Source organism: Ostrea edulis, chromosome 4 (genome assembly GCF_947568905.1).
Source record: "Ostrea edulis chromosome 4, xbOstEdul1.1, whole genome shotgun sequence".
Classification (NCBI taxonomy): domain Eukaryota; kingdom Metazoa; phylum Mollusca; class Bivalvia; order Ostreida; family Ostreidae; genus Ostrea; species Ostrea edulis.
The window spans coordinates 1,212,005-1,230,563 of NC_079167.1; the positions used below are offsets into that span (position 1 = coordinate 1,212,005).

General features: G+C 36.9%; 3 protein-coding genes and 2 pseudogenes across 3 annotated transcripts; 3 read left to right on the forward strand and 2 right to left on the reverse strand.

Annotated features, from left to right (window-relative positions):
• Positions 1-5,269: 5,269 nt before the first annotated feature.
• On the reverse strand, positions 5,270-6,112 carry LOC130053912 (histone H2B-like). Its single transcript, XM_056161567.1, has one exon. It carries the CDS (start codon positions 6,110-6,112, stop codon positions 5,639-5,641), a length of 474 nt encoding a protein of 157 aa, XP_056017542.1. The 3' UTR covers positions 5,270-5,638.
• Positions 6,113-6,262: 150 nt separating this feature from the next.
• LOC130053909 (histone H2A-beta, sperm-like) lies at positions 6,263-6,678 on the forward strand (annotated as a pseudogene).
• Positions 6,679-10,275: 3,597 nt separating this feature from the next.
• On the forward strand, positions 10,276-13,563 carry LOC130053906 (histone H1-delta-like; annotated as a pseudogene).
• Positions 13,564-15,710: 2,147 nt separating this feature from the next.
• Positions 15,711-16,022, forward strand: LOC125669017 (histone H4). Its single transcript, XM_048903462.2, has one exon. It carries the CDS (start codon positions 15,711-15,713, stop codon positions 16,020-16,022), a length of 312 nt encoding a protein of 103 aa, XP_048759419.1.
• A 1,719-nt stretch (positions 16,023-17,741) lies between these two features.
• Positions 17,742-18,541, reverse strand: LOC130053913 (histone H2B-like). Its single transcript, XM_056161568.1, has one exon. It carries the CDS (start codon positions 18,401-18,403, stop codon positions 18,032-18,034), a length of 372 nt encoding a protein of 123 aa, XP_056017543.1. The 5' UTR covers positions 18,404-18,541; the 3' UTR covers positions 17,742-18,031.
• Positions 18,542-18,559: the final 18 nt, after the last annotated feature.

The following is an 18,559-nucleotide window of genomic DNA, read 5'->3' on the forward strand; positions in this document are numbered from 1 at the left end:
ATAACTATTTTGCAACCTCTGTTAAATGTTCAGGTTACAAATTTGATAATCATTGGTTTAAACTATATTTATATGTATCGGTGCAAAATATACAAACAGGTGAGAAAGGAAGACTTTAAAACAAAATTCTATGTACGAATGAATGTATGTATGTACATACGTACATATACATGTACTAAGAACTTTGGGAATCTGGGATATTTCAATTGCATATGATAAATATACAAAATTTAGTATTAATATGGAATTATGTATATTTATGTGCTATTGAAATATCCCAGATTCCCAAAGTTCTTAGTACATGTACACATTTTAAATACTTATGGTAGAAGACTGCCAGTCTGATCGACTGGGCACAAAGCACTGTCCCTTGGTACCTAGCTCTGCATTCAGGACAGCATTTTATACTGTTTCACTTTTACTTCCCACATTGCATCCTTGTTGTGCTGTGCATTTTCATTCTATGTTGTTATGAGCCAATTTCAGATCAATGTTAATATAGAAATCCTTTACATATGTACATGTATGTGTGTATACAATCATGTATGTGTATAAATGTATGTGTATATATGTGTTTATGTATACATGTATATGTACAGTGTGTGTATCTATAAGTATATGATATGTGTTTATAATGAATATAATAAAATTGTGTATGCTCACTGAGGGTCCTTAACTGGTGAATAAATAAATAAATGTATCTCCTTTTAAATGTTTTTAACATTTACTTGTCTGTCCATACTTTTGTATCCACAAATAATGTTTACAATTGTACCCTGAAATCCCTTGTAACACCCCATCCCCTTCACTGTTTTTTTTTTTGTTTTTTTTTTACGTTTATGAATTCTGTGCAAAATGTGGATTGAAATGTCCCAAGTCAAGACCAATCAACGCTGCATACCAGCGGCTAATCGCAGAGTGTCTTTCTGAACCGCTTAACCAATGACAAGTGTCGTAAGATATGAGAGCGCCGATTTCGATTTCCTTATAAACAGAAGTGTTTCCGATCGGGCTCTTTATTCTATCCGAATAATTGGAGAAGATGGCACGTACAAAGCAGACAGCAAGAAAATCTACTGGAGGCAAAGCCCCACGAAAACAGTTGGCTACTAAGGCCGCCCGTAAGAGCGCCCCAGCCACCGGTGGCGTCAAGAAGCCCCACAGATACAGGCCAGGAACTGTCGCTCTTCGCGAGATCAGACGGTACCAGAAAAGCACTGAGCTTCTCATCAGGAAACTCCCATTCCAGCGTCTGGTCCGTGAAATTGCACAGGACTTTAAGACCGATCTGCGTTTCCAGAGCTCTGCCGTTATGGCCCTTCAGGAAGCTAGCGAGGCCTACCTTGTAGGACTTTTTGAGGATACCAACTTGTGCGCTATCCACGCCAAGAGGGTGACCATCATGCCCAAGGATATCCAGCTTGCCAGACGTATCCGTGGCGAGCGAGCTTAATTTCACTCGTGTGACACTTAAACAAACGGCCGTTTTCACGGCCACCCAATTCTTTCGAAAAGATGCCTTCATATTGCTCTTGATCAAGAAACTTGTCGTGAATAAAGTATGACTGAATGACATGCATAACCCTACATCCACAAACTACTTGACCCAAGTCTGGTAAATTTCTGTAAAATAAGTTTTAACGCAACTTCAGTAATGAAACTAAATGCTATACTGTCAAAACAGTAGTATACATTGCAGAGCATCAATTGTATAGATGACAACAAATGCACATTGAAAATCCTTGTCAGCAGGAAAGTACACAACAAACCTAGAGAATAGCTGTGTAGAACGTACTAAGAACGCATACATAGAGACATCGGTAGTCTGTAGTACACACTAAAACAACCTACCTTAATTCTAGAAGGGTCAGATACTACGGTATTTCATTCAACCAACTCGGGGCTTTTGAGGGCATGTAAAGCATGCATTAATAAGAGAAAGGGGTTCAAATAATAGCGCACGGAGAAATTCTATAACAACAACAAAATATATCAATAAAAACCCAGATGTAGAAATATGTAGACGTTAGGGGGGTCATGATTATTCTGAGAGGTCAATGAAATCTTCACTTCGTATTACATTCTTGCGTATATAATCACAGAACATCGTATATTTCATTATGTTAATTCAAATCTTGTCTGAAATCAGTATTACACGTGTAACACCGTGTTAAATGTGTGCAATGCAGAAATGTGAACTCTGACAGTAATAATATATTTCCATGATTGTTATTTATTTATATTGTTGTAATTAATTACTAGTTAATCTGTACACCCCCACCCCCTTGAGGGCCCTTAATTGATGAATTAACATGTCATAACATTTTATATCAGGAGACCATACATACAGGCTTGAATTTCTTTTTCAACTTGCACAGATATAATATTTCTTATTTTCAACATGTTGAGTAGAAATTTGCTTAGCTTGATTAATAATGGATTATCTTTATTATTTACCTTTTCTCTCCCTTTTTTTGTTTTTTGGATATAGTATAGTAGACTTTCACAGTTGTGAGCCATGTTTTCATATTAATTACCCTAATAAAAACAAATGCTATTGTTGTGTGTTAATTAAAAGGAAAACAAAACGATGATTTAAAAAAAAAACAGAACAGAAACTAAGCTAGGAAATCTCAAATGTGTGCGCAGATAAAATATTATATTCCTATCAAAATAAATAAATACTTGTATACTAGTATACTATGCAAGAGAAATGTAAACAAACACAGGTAGGCGCGTTTAGCGAGAACCAATCACGATGTAGTTAACAGTGCTTCTTCGGACACGACAATCGACTAGCCGAAGTTTCAAGGTATAATGAGCTCTAACGGGTCGTCAATTAGGGCTTATATAACCGGCAATTTTCTAAATTGGTCAAGTCATTCAGCACTTGTCTATTGATCAGCAATCATGTCAGGAAGAGGCAAAGGAGGAAAAGGTCTTGGAAAGGGGGGCGCCAAGCGTCACAGGAAAGTCCTTAGAGATAACATCCAGGGTATTACCAAGCCCGCCATCCGTCGTCTTGCACGTAGAGGTGGAGTCAAACGTATCTCTGGACTCATTTACGAGGAGACCCGTGGTGTATTGAAAGTTTTCCTTGAGAACGTGATTCGTGATGCTGTCACCTACACCGAGCACGCCAAGAGAAAGACAGTCACAGCCATGGATGTTGTCTACGCCCTCAAGAGACAGGGACGCACCCTTTACGGATTCGGTGGTTAGATACTCTTGTCACCGTTTGTGCATCCCAGCGCAAAAACAAAACGGCCGTTATAACGGCCACCAAATTCTTTGAAAAGACGCCTCTATGAAACGTTATCAAGAGAAACGGTTACCCTGTATTGTACTTTTAGTCAACAAATTGGCATACAACTTGTTAAAAAAAGGTATGCACTTTGTGGTTAACATGTTTCATTTGCAGTTAAGAGATTTCAATTTGATACTTGGATTTCTTTTCATATCAAGTAAATAGTCAGACTACACCACAACTTTGTAGGTTTATGTTAACAAACAACCAAATGATATCCAAGATCATTATTGAGCAGAAAGGCTGACCATGCAAATCCTATACTCCCAATAAATTTACATTGTGAGCATTGTAATATAGAATATGATTTATTTCCAAATTAGGGCCCTCTCGGGCATACAGCATACATGATTGTTAACATTTCAATGTGCAATGACGATAAAAAGAAGAAGAAAAACAAGAGTAAAATCTGCACTATTAGTATGAGCAATGTTCATACATGAGACGTTTGAACATGATAATACTTATTTGCATTATATGTAAGTACCACCGTGTATCCTAATGCAAAACAGTCAGAAATACACATAGGGGAAAAAAAAAAAAAATACATATATAGATGTCTATATATATACATGTACATAACAACTCTACATGTAATAATAGTATAGGTAGTAAAGTACATATGATTAACTCCACTGTAATGCAAAAGATACCACGGGACGGTGCATTGGTACTAGATCAACATGTCATGTTTATAATGAGTGCATATGTGCAATATGGTTTCATATGGTTCACACATAATATACAGTAATACTAGTAGTATGAGCTTAGACAATGTACATAACATGAGACATTACTTGATGTAATATATGTAAGTACCACCGTGTATCCTAATGCAAAACAGTCAGAAATACACATAGGGGAAAAAAAAAATACATATATAGATGTCTATATATATACATGTACATAACAACTCTACATGTAATAATAGTAAAGGTAATATATATCTCGCACACATTTATCTAGATGGATTGTCTATTTATCACACAATAACATAAATGATTTGGACACTTGACACGTGAAGGAGACAAAACGAAGACTTAAAAAGCAGCTGATAATTGTAATAACCCCCGTATTACAAAATATCCCATGTCACGGTATACAAAGTACTAATTAGTACTATAGATATTTTAAAATGCACACCATGTAGGCACATGTTAAATTGATTATAGATATATGTTATTGCTTCTTGTCGTCACAAATGTCCTACAAACATGTTTTACTTTTTTTTCTTCTTTTTTTATACAAACTCTTTTATTGCTAGGAATGCTGAAATAGCCAACTCAAGACTTTCTATTTGGCAGATTCCTCTGTGGAAGGCAAAGTAAATGTAATATATGATTTCATCTTAATTAACATGGGTATCTAGTTTACCATTTGGTGACAGTTGACTTTCGTAACATATGCATTGTAACTGGAAAGTACTTGCAAACCGTGAGATACTGATGCGTGGCACACCTACACAATATAAACCAATACACAATTCACCTATTAAGGGCCTGTTGGGGGGACATGTGCATTTTTTAAATATAATCTTACACATGCGATTCAACATTTCATATAATAATATTGTGTGTATCTGTTTATTCTACATGTTTCTGTTTTCTATCCTTTAGATAGCACCGACTCTTGTTGATGTATCAGGCATATTATATATTGCACTAGGGAAAACACACATGTATCAACTGAGTACTGATCAATGCCTACATGCGAAACTTAAAATGCCACCAATGAGTGTATTACTCTTTACTGTGTATTGTCTTTACTTGTATGAACAATTATATACTTTGAATTACATGTTTATGCTCATTTGGGCCCTGAGTTGGTAATAAATACTATTCTATACTATTACATGTAGCTGTCATTTGGGTGTTGCAAAACTGTGATTTACTATTTCAATGACAGAAAATAAGACTTAGAATCTTTTTTGTTAATATCAATATTTCTCTATAATGCTATATATTCAACAGAGCCAAAATGTTTATTTTGATAACATCTTCATCTTAGTGTCAATTTGATCAATGACTGGTTAAAGTTACAAACAAAGCTATCACAATAAGTGATGAAATGTATGCAGTTGAAAATGAACACAATGAGATATACATTTGTTTGAGTGTGTATTCTGAATGGCTGGTCTTGAATTCCATTTCAATATAGTACAGTGTGTAGTTTCAACACACATAGTACACTTGTGTGTATGCATATTTTGTAGATATGCAATGTCAACCAATAAACGTTTCTCAATGCATTGTTATAAAAGGCATCTTTTCGAAAAAATTGTGTGGCCCTGAAAAGGGCCGTTTGAGTTTGAGGTTCAAGTCCTTGCTGAGTTTACTTGCTGCTGGTGTACTTGGTGACAGCCTTGGTACCCTCAGAGACGGCGTGCTTGGCCAATTCACCGGGCAAGAGAAGTCGGACAGCGGTCTGGATTTCTCTGCTGGTGATGGTTGAGCGTTTGTTGTAGTGGGCCAGGCGGGAAGCTTCAGCGGCGATTCTCTCGAAAATGTCATTGACAAACGAGTTCATGATGCTCATAGCTTTGCTGGAAACGCCAGTGTCTGGGTGGACCTGCTTCAGGACTTTGTAAATGTAGATGGCATAGGATTCCCTCCTCTTCCTGCGCCTCTTCTTGTCCCCAGTTCTCTGGGCCTTCGCCTTAGTGGCGGCTTTCTTAGCTCCTTTCGATCCGGCTTTAGGTGGCATGTTTACAAGTAAACTATGTGTGGAACAAATGGCCGCTCTGCTATTTATATTACACGGTCGGATAACGGCGGATAAGCGTATTACGGACCTCCTTGTAAACATTAATTCGTTCGGTGTGCGCCAAGGTACGAGAAACACGATGGCCACGATTGGCTGGCAGTTGAATCCGACTGCGTGTTTAAAAAGGTTGATGTATTGCGTACGAGGGTTAATCGTTGCTTTGATTTCGTCAGCGAACCGTACTGAATCAAGATGTCAGGACGTGGTAAAGGAGGCAAAGTGAAGGGAAAGGCAAAGAGCCGATCCTCCCGTGCGGGACTTCAGTTTCCTGTGGGTCGTATCCACCGTCTGCTGAGGAAGGGGAACTACGCCGAAAGAGTGGGAGCCGGCGCCCCCGTGTACCTGGCCGCCGTTCTGGAGTACTTGGCCGCCGAAGTCTTGGAATTGGCAGGCAACGCCGCCCGTGACAACAAGAAGTCCAGAATCATTCCCCGTCACCTGCAGCTGGCCATCCGCAACGACGAGGAGTTGAACAAACTTCTGTCCGGCGTGACTATCGCCCAGGGTGGTGTCCTGCCCAACATCCAGGCCGTGCTCCTCCCCAAGAAGACCCAGAAACCCGCCAGCAAGTAAAGAAGTACAAAGTCTGCTTGCAGGACCTATAACAAACGGCCGTTTTCACGGCCACCAACCTTTTTTGAAAAGACACTTCTATAAGCATCGAAATGTCAAGAATGGCAGTCTAATCTTACATTCAATGCTCACTGACAAATGGGGATGACAATATTTGCAGTCATTCATACATTTCAAGGCGCAAAAAAAGCGCTATATAAATTGTCCTCACTCCTTTGGACTTCATTGAGAAATCATGGAAATACCAAAAGGAAATTAGTTTTTATTTGCATTCTTTTTTTATTTTTCTCAACCAGCTCAGTAGTTTGTCAATGGAAGAGTAAAACAAGGGTGCCAAAACTTTTGAAATACAGGGCGAGTGATCGTATATCTTCACGTGGTCATTCTTGCTTTTAATTTACATAGACGAAAAGCCACAAAGGAAATGATTTTGTACCAGTATGAATGTGAGAAATAGAGGTAGACATGGAGCTACCTGACATTAGATAGGGTGATCATGATGTGATGGGGCAATAAAAAACAAATGGAAAGAGAACAAAATCTTTGGAGACGACATAGACGATCCTGGTACATGGATTGTAAATATATCCGCAAACAAAATATCACTATCTTGACCGAATTGTTTTATCTCCGAAATATACTCAATTTATTTATGGATTCACCAATCCTGTTACACAATATCAGATATATAATGACAACAAACTAAATACTAACAGTTCATTTACATATATGTCAATACAAGTATATATTTGACATGTACCTGTGATATTAGACTGCATGTATGCAATTTAGTATTGCATATCAACATAAATTAAATGTAGTTAATGAGTTATAGCACTTTACTTTGGGTGCGCAATTCAAAACATTCATGTAAAAATTCACACAATCTTCTGACATGAACGACATTGACAGGGTTGCATAGTACTTTACAGTGGTTTTCCTTTGATATATCTTCATCTGAATTGTAGATGTTCAAAGGGTAATATTTCTTTCTTATATCTTTATACATGAAGCAGTCACATATAAAAAAAAAAAAAAAAAAGTGTTTTATAAAAAAAATACTGTACTTTGTCGCAAAATGACGACTACTTATAAGCATGAAGAATTTATTTTTGGTTCATATAAATACTAAACATTTGTTGAACATTTTCTGAATACATTCGATCCATGGGTTTTCGAACCCTTTTCCTCCGCAAATGGTATGCTCAAATATATATATCGTATTTATTTTAAACCTTGACGTACGCAGGAAAACGCCCTCCGTATAAACCGACAACTTTCTTGAAAAACGATTTTCAGTTTCGGTGATTAATTTCACATGAACACGTTCGACTGGGTCTAGAAATTTCACACTGGGTGTGATGCTTACTTTGTCCAACAAGTCAAACGGGTACATGAAATGGTCTAACTCGACTTCTTTCTTTCGTTAGAAAATCAGATTCCCCCTCATTAAATAACACTCATTCGTAGACGAAAACGAGTACATACTATTGCAAAAAGAACTATTGATCCTGGCAAATGATCGAACTTTAAGAACATTAGAAATCATTGTATTTGCACCGTGCAAACGCAACGGACAAATACCACACACACGACTGTAATTAGTACTCTTAAATCTCACCTATTCGCGAAACACATACATGTAATAGATAATCCATATTGTGCCTGTGGAAAAATCGAAACAACAACACACTTTTTACTTGAATAAATTTATTGATCCATTAAGACCAATAACTGTAAATATCCTTGTACATGGAGACTTTACTAAAAAAAAATTCCTATATTAAAAATAGTTTCATTATATACATGTGCATCATCCAAAAGATATGTAGCTTAATCTCATCGACTTCCGCTTAAATGTGTAGAGTGGTGGAATTTCTTGTTTGGAAGTTATTGTATATCCATTTCTGATGAACTTAGGTCATAACATCTCTTCCAATGATGATCTATTTACTTGTTAGATTTTTTTTCTTTCATTTTTCTTTACTTCCTCGTTGTCATTTTTGTCATGTGCAGCGGGCAAATGCACACTTACCATTCAAAGTTTTAAATTCAAGGAAACGGATTAATATAAGTTGCTATACGACTTGATTCCGAATCCTGTGTGCATATAACGTATTGTGTATATACATATATTGATTTATTCAAATGAAATAAAGTTTAAACTAATTTTTTTTATCACCCCATACGTACGTTTTATCGCCTGCTTATAGGATAAACCTGATTTTTAAGATTGTTTTAATTTGAAACCTCTTTGTTTTATCGAAACCTTTTAAACAAACAGAGCTATTACTATTTAACAGAAAAGTATAGGCAAATCGTAAACATGTCCTGAAACCTTTCCCGAGTTTGGATCATGTGTCACCTTCTGAAACTTCAATTGATAATATAGCACCTAAATTTATCATTTCTTTTACATTTTTGATGTTATGTGCGTATTGTGTACAGCTCAATATAAGTGAATTGATCCCTACTCACAAAGTAGCGTAAAAGTGGCTCTATATATCATATGTATACAGTGTGCGAAATTAACCATGGACCGATAGACAATTGTCTATAGAAAATCGAGTCGGTCTATAACAATCAAAATAGCTATAGACCAACTTGTCTATAGGAATTCTGAGTAAATAACTGGTTCTCTGTTGCTTATTTAACATATATATGAGAAGCGGGACCAGTTTATATGTAGTACGCCAATGTTTCTGTTTACCCCTTAGCTGTAATAAAATGTTCCCCAATGTAATTACAAATCATTCGAATGAGATTATTCAATTTGATATTTACTTCAATGTACGCCATTTTCGTGCAAATTCGCAATGTCCTTTTTGATGGTTTTAAAAATACGTGAAAGATGCACGCACTTGAATCAAACGGAAAGCGGTCAGTACAAGTTCCAGCAAGGCCAAAGTCGCAGAAAATCATGAGAAAACGAAACGTAGTAGAAGTACGTGACTTGGATGAAGAATCAGATAGTGAAACTGAGCTGGAACAAAATGAAAAAGAAAACGAAATTCTAATTGAAAAGCTTGCCGTGCACGCAATTGAAAAAGAATATAATTATACTATGAACAAATTGCCAAACCAAATTTGTGTCAATTGTTTATTTTTTAATAACAATGAATATTGCATGTTGAATTTTGGTCTATAGGAATTTGTTGTGGTCTATAGGAAATAAAATGACTATGGACCGAAAGTTTATAGGACTTTAAAGTTAGTTTCGCACACTGTATATAGAATAGAATATGATTTATTTCCAAATTAGGGCCCTTTCGGGCATACAGCATACATGATTGTTAATATTTCAATGTGCAATGACGATAAAAAGAAAAACAAAACAAGAGTAAAATATGCACTATTAGTATGAGCAATGTTCATACATGAGACGTTTGAACATGATAATACTTATTTGCATTATATGTAAGTACCACCATGTATCCTAATGCAAAACAGTCAGAAATACACATAGGGAAATTTTTTATATATATATATATTGTGTATCTATAGTGGAAAGTATCTAATCACTCTTACGATAACCTCGTAGCATATCACTTACATAATAATTGGAAGAAAACAAAACAAACAAACGAAAAGCAAAAAAAAAAAAAAAAAAAAAATAGAAAAGAAACCCACAACAACAACAAACATAAAAAAGAAACAAAAGCAAAGTGAACAAACAAACAACCAGTTTAATTACACTTCATTTAAAATCAAAACATCAAGATTGGTCATTTGTACATTTCATCTGTGTAATTTTTATTGAATACAGGCATTATTTATAAAAAGTATGTGTAAACAAGGATTAACGTTTTTCTTTTAAATCATAAATCAAAGCAAATATCTTACGTTGTGTTGTATATATTTCTATAGTAAAGTAAATAGATCAGGATTTTTATTTTTTGGCGTGTGCTTGTGTTCTTAATATTGTGTAAGCCCATTCCAAATCGTTCTACGCAATCGTTAATGTCTACCGCTCGCTTTTGATACCCGATGTGTACGACCCCCGGATGTTTTTCAAAAATTCTGACCGACATGATGTTTTCTACAGCAAAAGGAAAACGAGCGTGCCTTCTTTCAAGCTTTGAAAGGAAATCAAGCAACAATGATATTTGTTATCGGCCACTGGAAAAAAATTACCCAATTTTAATGAATGAACGGACTTGCAAATCGCCGGTTGAGGTGTCTATATTTCTGGATTTTGACTGCTGTAGTTTGGCAAAGCCCAATATGTAAGTAAATAGAATGACAGGGGGGAATGTAGACCTGGGGGTTCCGATAACATATCCGGCGGATATTCCATTGCTGAAGCGCAACTCGAATGCAAAGACTAACATCAAAGCACATCTAAACAACACAATACACATACCGATCGACTCGAACAGATTGGATGTTTTCAAGGAGGTCCGCGCTTGATGTAAACAAAACAGTGAGTGCGTTCCGATCGACTATTATTTACCGTTCTCGCATCGTTCGAAAACATGGCAGACACCGCAGCTCCCGCGAAAAAGGTTTCCAAGCCCAAGGTGCCAGCAGCGCACCCAAAATACATCGACATGATCAAGGCTGCCCTCGGGTCACTGAAAGAGCGTGGTGGATCTTCTAGACAAGCCATTCTTAAGCACCTGATGGCCAATTATAAAGTGGGCAATGACGTCAACTCCATCAATGCCCACCTCAAAATGGCCCTTAAGAATGGAGTCAAAAAGGGTGCTTTGAAGCAAGCCAAGGGTAAAGGTGCCAGCGGCTCCTTCAAGCTTGGAGATAAGCCCAAGGCTGAGCAAAAGCCTAAAGCCAAGAAAGTAGCCAAACCAAAGGCTGCTGCTGCTGCCAAGCCCAAGAAGGCGGCCGTAGAGAAAAAAGTGAAGAAGACGCCAAAGAAACCAGCCGCACCCAAGAAGGCCAAGACTCCCAAGAAGAAGGCGGCAGCCAAGTCCCCCAAGAAGTCCGCAGCCAAGGCCCCCAAGAAGGCCAAGAGCCCCAAGAAGCCCGCCGCCAAAAATCCAAGACCCCCAAGAAGGCCGCCGCCAAGAAATAAGCAGTCTTTGCAATATTCCTGCACAGTGTTTACTCACAAAACAAAAGCCCTTTTTAGGGCTACCAACATTTTTAGAAAAGATGCTGTTCTTACACGTGTGAGAGAAATGCGTTTCTACGTCATTTAAGTGAATACTGATTCAAGCTGTTTTAACGTTTTCATACTTTGATTTACTTGTCCTGCATGTCATTCAGTTAAAAGAGGGAGGGGGAGAGGAAACTAACCCACGCTTTTACAAACAACATGACTTTTTTTATCTGATTTATTAGCTCTCCCTTCCTAAAGCTGTAGGGTAAGAAATAAGATGGAGACTGGTGAATTATGACAACATATAGTACAGTACCTGCATCATTGAGTCCTCATTCGTTTGAGTAAAGCTAGCTGAATTGAAACATTCATATATATGCATTTCTTATACATCCAATGGCTTGATTGTTTTCATTCGGTTTATTGTCCGATAAGAAAACAAAAATTAAAAGTATCATCTGTGGACTTTTATTTCAGTACTTGATTTGTATACAGTCCAGGTTTGGCAGGACTAACATAATTCACTCTCATAATGCAATGTTTCATGTGTGTATGTTTTCAGACTTTAGTCAACGAGAAATGTCTGATCGGTGTCTAAAAGTGAAAAAATGGGGTTCTTTCTTTGTTTAGGAACAGAGTGACGATACATCACCTCTAAGAGTAAGTTGTAATTCTCGCACGTCAAATTTAGTCTTCAAAATGAAATAAGGATTTACACATTTTAAACAGTTCTCCGTTGTCCAGAGACTCGCTCACTTCATGTGTACATCAACTTCATAGCCTCAATGTTGTTCAAGATTTATATAGAGGAGTGATTATTGTTAGGATGTAACAGTAGTCTAGGATATTCTGGAATGATTTGGGGTCTTGAAATTCACAAAGCTGTCCGAAAAAGTCATTAGTCACAACTAACTAGTACTAATAACATCAAATCATATGCCAATGATGTTAGTCACAACTATTATTAAGTGAAAACAAACAAAAATTTAATGACTTTTTTTTTATTGGGTGTTTCTTGAATTACAAGAATTACGATTATTCTAGTAAGAATGCAATGTCATATATCATCTCTATCCAAATATATTTGAGGTCTGCTTTTGTCAAATAACTATTTTGCAACCTCTGTTAAATGTTCAGGTTACAAATTTGATAATCATTGGTTTAAACTATATTTATATGTATCGGTGCAAAATATACAAACAGGTGAGAAAGGAAGACTTTAAAACAAAATTCTATGAATGAATGTATGTATGTACATACGTACGTATACATGTACTAAGAACTAAGAATCTGGGATATTTCAATTGCACATGATAAATATACAAAATTTAGTATTAATATGGAATTATGTATATTTATGTGCTATTGAAATATCCCAGATTCCCAAAGTTCTTAGTACATGTACATATTAATACTTATGGTAGAAGACTGCCAGTCTGATCGACTGGGCACAAAGCACTGTCCCTTGGTACCTAGCTCTGCATTCAGGACAGCATTTTATACTGTTTCACTTTTACTTCCCACATTGCAGCCTTGTGCTGTGCATTTTCATTCTATGTTGTTATGAGCCAATTTCAGATCAATGTTAATATAGAAATCCTTTACATATGTACATGTATGTGTGTATACAATCATGTATGTGTATAAATGTATGTGTTTATGTATACATGTATATGTACGGTGTGTGTATCTATAAGTATATGGTATCATGTGTTTATAATGAATATAATAAAATTGTGTATGCTCACTGTAACATACCTTAACTGGTGAATAAATAAATAAATGTATCTCCTTTTAAATGTTTTTAACATTTACTTGTCTGTCCATACTTTTGTATCCACAAATAATGTTTACAATTGTACCCTGAAATCCCTTGTAACACCCCATCCCCTTCACTGGTTTTTTTTTTTTTTTTTACGTTTATGAATTCTGTGCAAAATGTGGATTGAAATGTCCCAAGTCAAGACCAATCAACGCTGCATACCAGCGGCTAATCGCAGAGTGTCTTTCTGAACCGTTTAACCAATGACAAGTGTCGTAAGATATGAGAGCGCCGATTTCGATTTCCTTATAAACAGAAGTGTTTCCGATCGGGCTCTTTATTCTATCCGAATAATTGGAGAAGATGGCACGTACAAAGCAGACAGCAAGAAAATCTACTGGAGGCAAAGCCCCACGAAAACAGTTGGCTACTAAGGCCGCCCGTAAGAGCGCCCCAGCCACCGGTGGCGTCAAGAAGCCCCACAGATACAGGCCAGGAACTGTCGCTCTTCGTGAGATCAGACGGTACCAGAAAAGCACTGAGCTTCTCATCAGGAAACTCCCATTCCAGCGTCTGGTCCGTGAAATTGCACAGGACTTCAAGACCGATCTGCGTTTCCAGAGCTCTGCCGTTATGGCCCTTCAGGAAGCTAGCGAGGCCTACCTTGTAGGACTTTTTGAGGATACCAACTTGTGCGCTATCCACGCCAAGAGGGTGACCATCATGCCCAAGGATATCCAGCTTGCCAGACGTATCCGTGGCGAGCGAGCTTAATTTCACTCGTGTGACACTCAAAACGGCCGTTTTCACGGCCACCTAATTCTTTCGAAAAGATGCCTTCATATTGCTCTTGATCAAGAAACTTGTCGTGAATAAAGTATGACTGAATGACATGCATAACCCTACTACCACAAACTACTTGACCCAAGTCTGGTAAATTTCTGTAAAATAAGAAGTTTTAACGCAACTTCAGTAATGAAACTAAATGCTGCGAATGTGAACACGTACAAAACAGTAGTATACATTGCAGAGCATCAATTGTATAGATGACAACAAATGCACATTGAAAATCCTTGTCAGCAGGAAAGTACACAACAAACCTAGAGAATAGCTGTATAGAACGTACTAAGAACGCATACATAGAGACATCGGTAGTCTGTAGTACACACTAAAACAACCTACCTTAATTCTAGAAGGGTCAGATACTACGGTATTTCATTCAACCAACTCGGGGCTTTTGAGGGCATGTAAAGCATGCATTAATAAGAGAAAGGGGTTCAAATAATAGCTAGCATCAATAGCGCACGGAGAAAATCTATAACAACAACAAAATATATCAATAAAAACCCAGATGTAGAAATATGTAGACGTTAGGGGGGTCATGATTATTCTGAGAGGTCAATGAAATCTTCACTTCGTATTACATTCTTGCGTATATAATCACAGAACATCGTATATTTCATTATGTTAATTCAAATCTTGTCTGAAATCCGTATTACACGTGTAACACCGTGTTAAATGTGTGCAATGCAGAAATGTGAACTCTGACAGTAATAATATATTTCCATGATTGTTATTTATTTATATTGTTGTAATTAATTACTAGTTAATCTGTACACCCCCACCCCCTTGAGGGCCCTTAATTGATGAATTAACATGTCATAACATTTTATATCAGGAGACCATACATACAGGCTTGAATTTCTTTTTCAACTTGCACAGATATAATATTTCTTATTTTCAACATGTTGAGTAGAAATTTGCTTAGCTTGATTAATAATGGATTATCTTAATTATTTACCTTTTCTCTCCCTTTTTTGGGGGGTCTTTTGGATATAGTATAGTAGACTTTCACAGTTGTGAGCCATGTTTTCATATTAATTACCCTAATAAAAACAAATGCTATTGTTGTGTGTTAATTAAAAGGAAAACAAAACGATGATTTAAAAAAAAACAGAACAGAAACTAAGCTAGGAAATCTCAAATCTAAAATATTATATTCCTATCAAAATAAATAAATACTTGTATACTAGTATACTATGCAAGAGAAATGTAAACAAACACAGGTAGGCGCGTTTAGCGAGAACCAATCACGATGTAGTTAACAGCGCTTCTTCGGACACGACAATCGACTAGCCGAAGTTTCAAGGTATAATGAGCTCTAACGGGTCGTCAATTAGGGCTATATAAAACAGCAATTTCTCAATTTGTCAGGTCATTCAGCATTTGTCTATTGATCAAAAATTATGTCAGGAAGAGGCAAAGGAGGAAAAGGTCTTGGAAAGGGGGGCGCCAAGCGTCACAGGAAAGTCCTTAGAGATAACATCCAGGGTATTACCAAGCCCGCCATCCGTCGTCTTGCACGTAGAGGTGGAGTCAAACGTATCTCTGGACTCATTTACGAGGAGACCCGTGGTGTATTGAAAGTTTTCCTTGAGAACGTGATTCGTGATGCTGTCACCTACACCGAGCACGCCAAGAGAAAGACAGTCACAGCCATGGATGTTGTCTACGCCCTCAAGAGACAGGGACGCACCCTTTACGGATTCGGTGGTTAGATACTCTTATCACCGTTTGTGCATCCCAGCGCAAAAACAAAACGGCCGTTATAACGGCCACCAAATTCTTTGAAAAGACGCCTCTATGAAACGTTATCAAGAGAAACGGTTACCCTGTATTGTACTTTTAGTCAACAAATTGGCATACAACTTGTTAAAAAAAGGTATGCAGTTTGTGGTTAACATGTTTTATTTGCAGTTAAGAGATTTCAATTTGATACTTGGATTTCTTTTCATATCAAGTAAATAGTCAGACTACACCACAACTTTGTAGGTTTATGTTAACAAACAATCAATTGATATCCAAGATCATTATTGAGCAGAAAGGCTGACCATGCAAATCCTATACTCCCAATAAATTTACATTGTGAGCATTATAATATATATCTCGCACACATTTATCTAGATGGATTCTTTATTTATCACACAATAACATAAATGATTTGGACACTTTACACACGTGAAGGAGACAAAACGAAGACTTAAAAAGCAGCTGATAATTGTGATAACCCCCGTATTACAAAATATCCCATGTCACGGTATACAAAGTACTAATTAGTACTATAGATATTTTAAAATGCATACCATGTAGGCACATGTTAAATTAAATTGATTATAGATATATGTTATTGCTTCTTGTCGTCACAAATGTCCTGCAAACATGTTTTTCTTTTTTCTTCTTTTTTTATACAAACTCTTTTATTGCTAGGAATGCTGAAATAACAAACTCAAGACTTTCTATTTAGCAGATTCCTCTGTGGAAGGCAAAATAAATGTAATATATGCTTTCATCTTAATTAACATGGGTATCTAGTTTACCATTTGGTGACAGTTGACTTTCGTAACATATGCATTTACTAATTCTGTACATTGTAACTGGAAAGTACTTGCAAACCGTGAGATACTGATGCGTGGCACACCTACACAATATAAACCAATACACAATATGCAGTCGCATGAAAGATGTACAAACTTTTTTTCCAAGATTGGATTCATAAAGACTATCATTATCAATTCACCTATTAAGGGCCTGTGGGGGGACGTGCATTTTTTAAATATAATCTTACACATGCGATTCAACATTATGTGAGGCAGTTGGGTTATTTTATTTATCATGTTGTTAATTTAAATCTTGTCTGTAATCAGTATTTCATATATAATTATATAGATATGTGCAGTGCAGAAGTGTGAACTCTGTCAGTATTACCAGTAGTACTTCTAAATGATTGTTATTTATTTTCATTGTTATAATTAATTGCCTGTTAACATGTACATGCCCCCCGAGGGCCCTTGATTGGTGAATAAACTATAATATTGTGTGTATCTGTTTATTCTACATGTTTCTGTTTTCTATCCTTTAAATAGCACCGACTCTTGCTGCCTCTTGTTGATGTATCAGGCATATTATATATTGCACTAGGGAAAACACACATGTATCAACTGAGTACTGATCAATGCCTACATGCGAAACTTAAAATGCCTCCAATGAGTGTATTACTCTTTACTGTGTATTGTCTTTACTTGTATCAACAATTATATACTTTGAATTACGTTTATGCTCATTTGGGCCCTGAGTTGGTAATAAATACTATTCTATACTATTAGCTGTCAGTTGGGTGTTGCAAAACTGTGATTTACTATTTCAATGACAGAAAATAAGACTTAGAAACTTTTTTGTTAATATCAATATTTCTCTATAATGCTATATATTCAACAGAGCCAAAATGTTTATTTTGATAACATCTTCATCTTAAGTTTCAATTTGATCAATGACTGGTTAAAGTTACAAACAAAGGTATCACAAGTGATGAAATGTATGCAGTTGAAAATGAACACAACGAGATATACATTTCAACACACACAGTACACTTGTGTATGCATATTTTGTAGATATGCAATGTCAACCAATAAACGTTTCTCAATGCATTGTTATAAAAGGCATCTTTTCGAAAAAATTGTGTGGCCCTGAAAAGGGCCGTTTGAGTTTGAGGTTCAAGTCCTTGCTGAGTTTACTTGCTGCTGGTGTACTTGGTGACAGCCTTGGTACCCTCAGAGACGGCGTGTTTGGCCAATTCACCGGGCAAGAGAAGTCGGACAGCGGTCTGGATTTCTCTGCTGGTGATGGTTGAGCGTTTGTTGTAGTGGGCCAGGCGGGAAGCTTCAGCGGCGATTCTCTCGAAAATGTCATTGACAAACGAGTTCATGATGCTCATAGCTTTGCTGGAAACGCCAGTGTCTGGGTGGACCTGCTTCAGGACTTTGTAAATGTAGATGGCATAGGATTCCCTCCTCTTCCTGCGCCTCTTCTTGTCCCCAGTTTTCTGGGTCTTCGCCTTAGTGGCGGCTTTCTTAGCTCCTTTCGATCCGACTTTAGGCGGCATGTTTACAAGTTAACTATGTGTGGAACAAATGGCCGCTCTGCTATTTATATTACACGGTCGGATAACGGCGGATAAGCGTATTACGGACCTCCTTGTAAACATTGATTCGTTCGGTGTGCGCCAAGGTACGAGAAACACGATGGCCACGATTGGCTG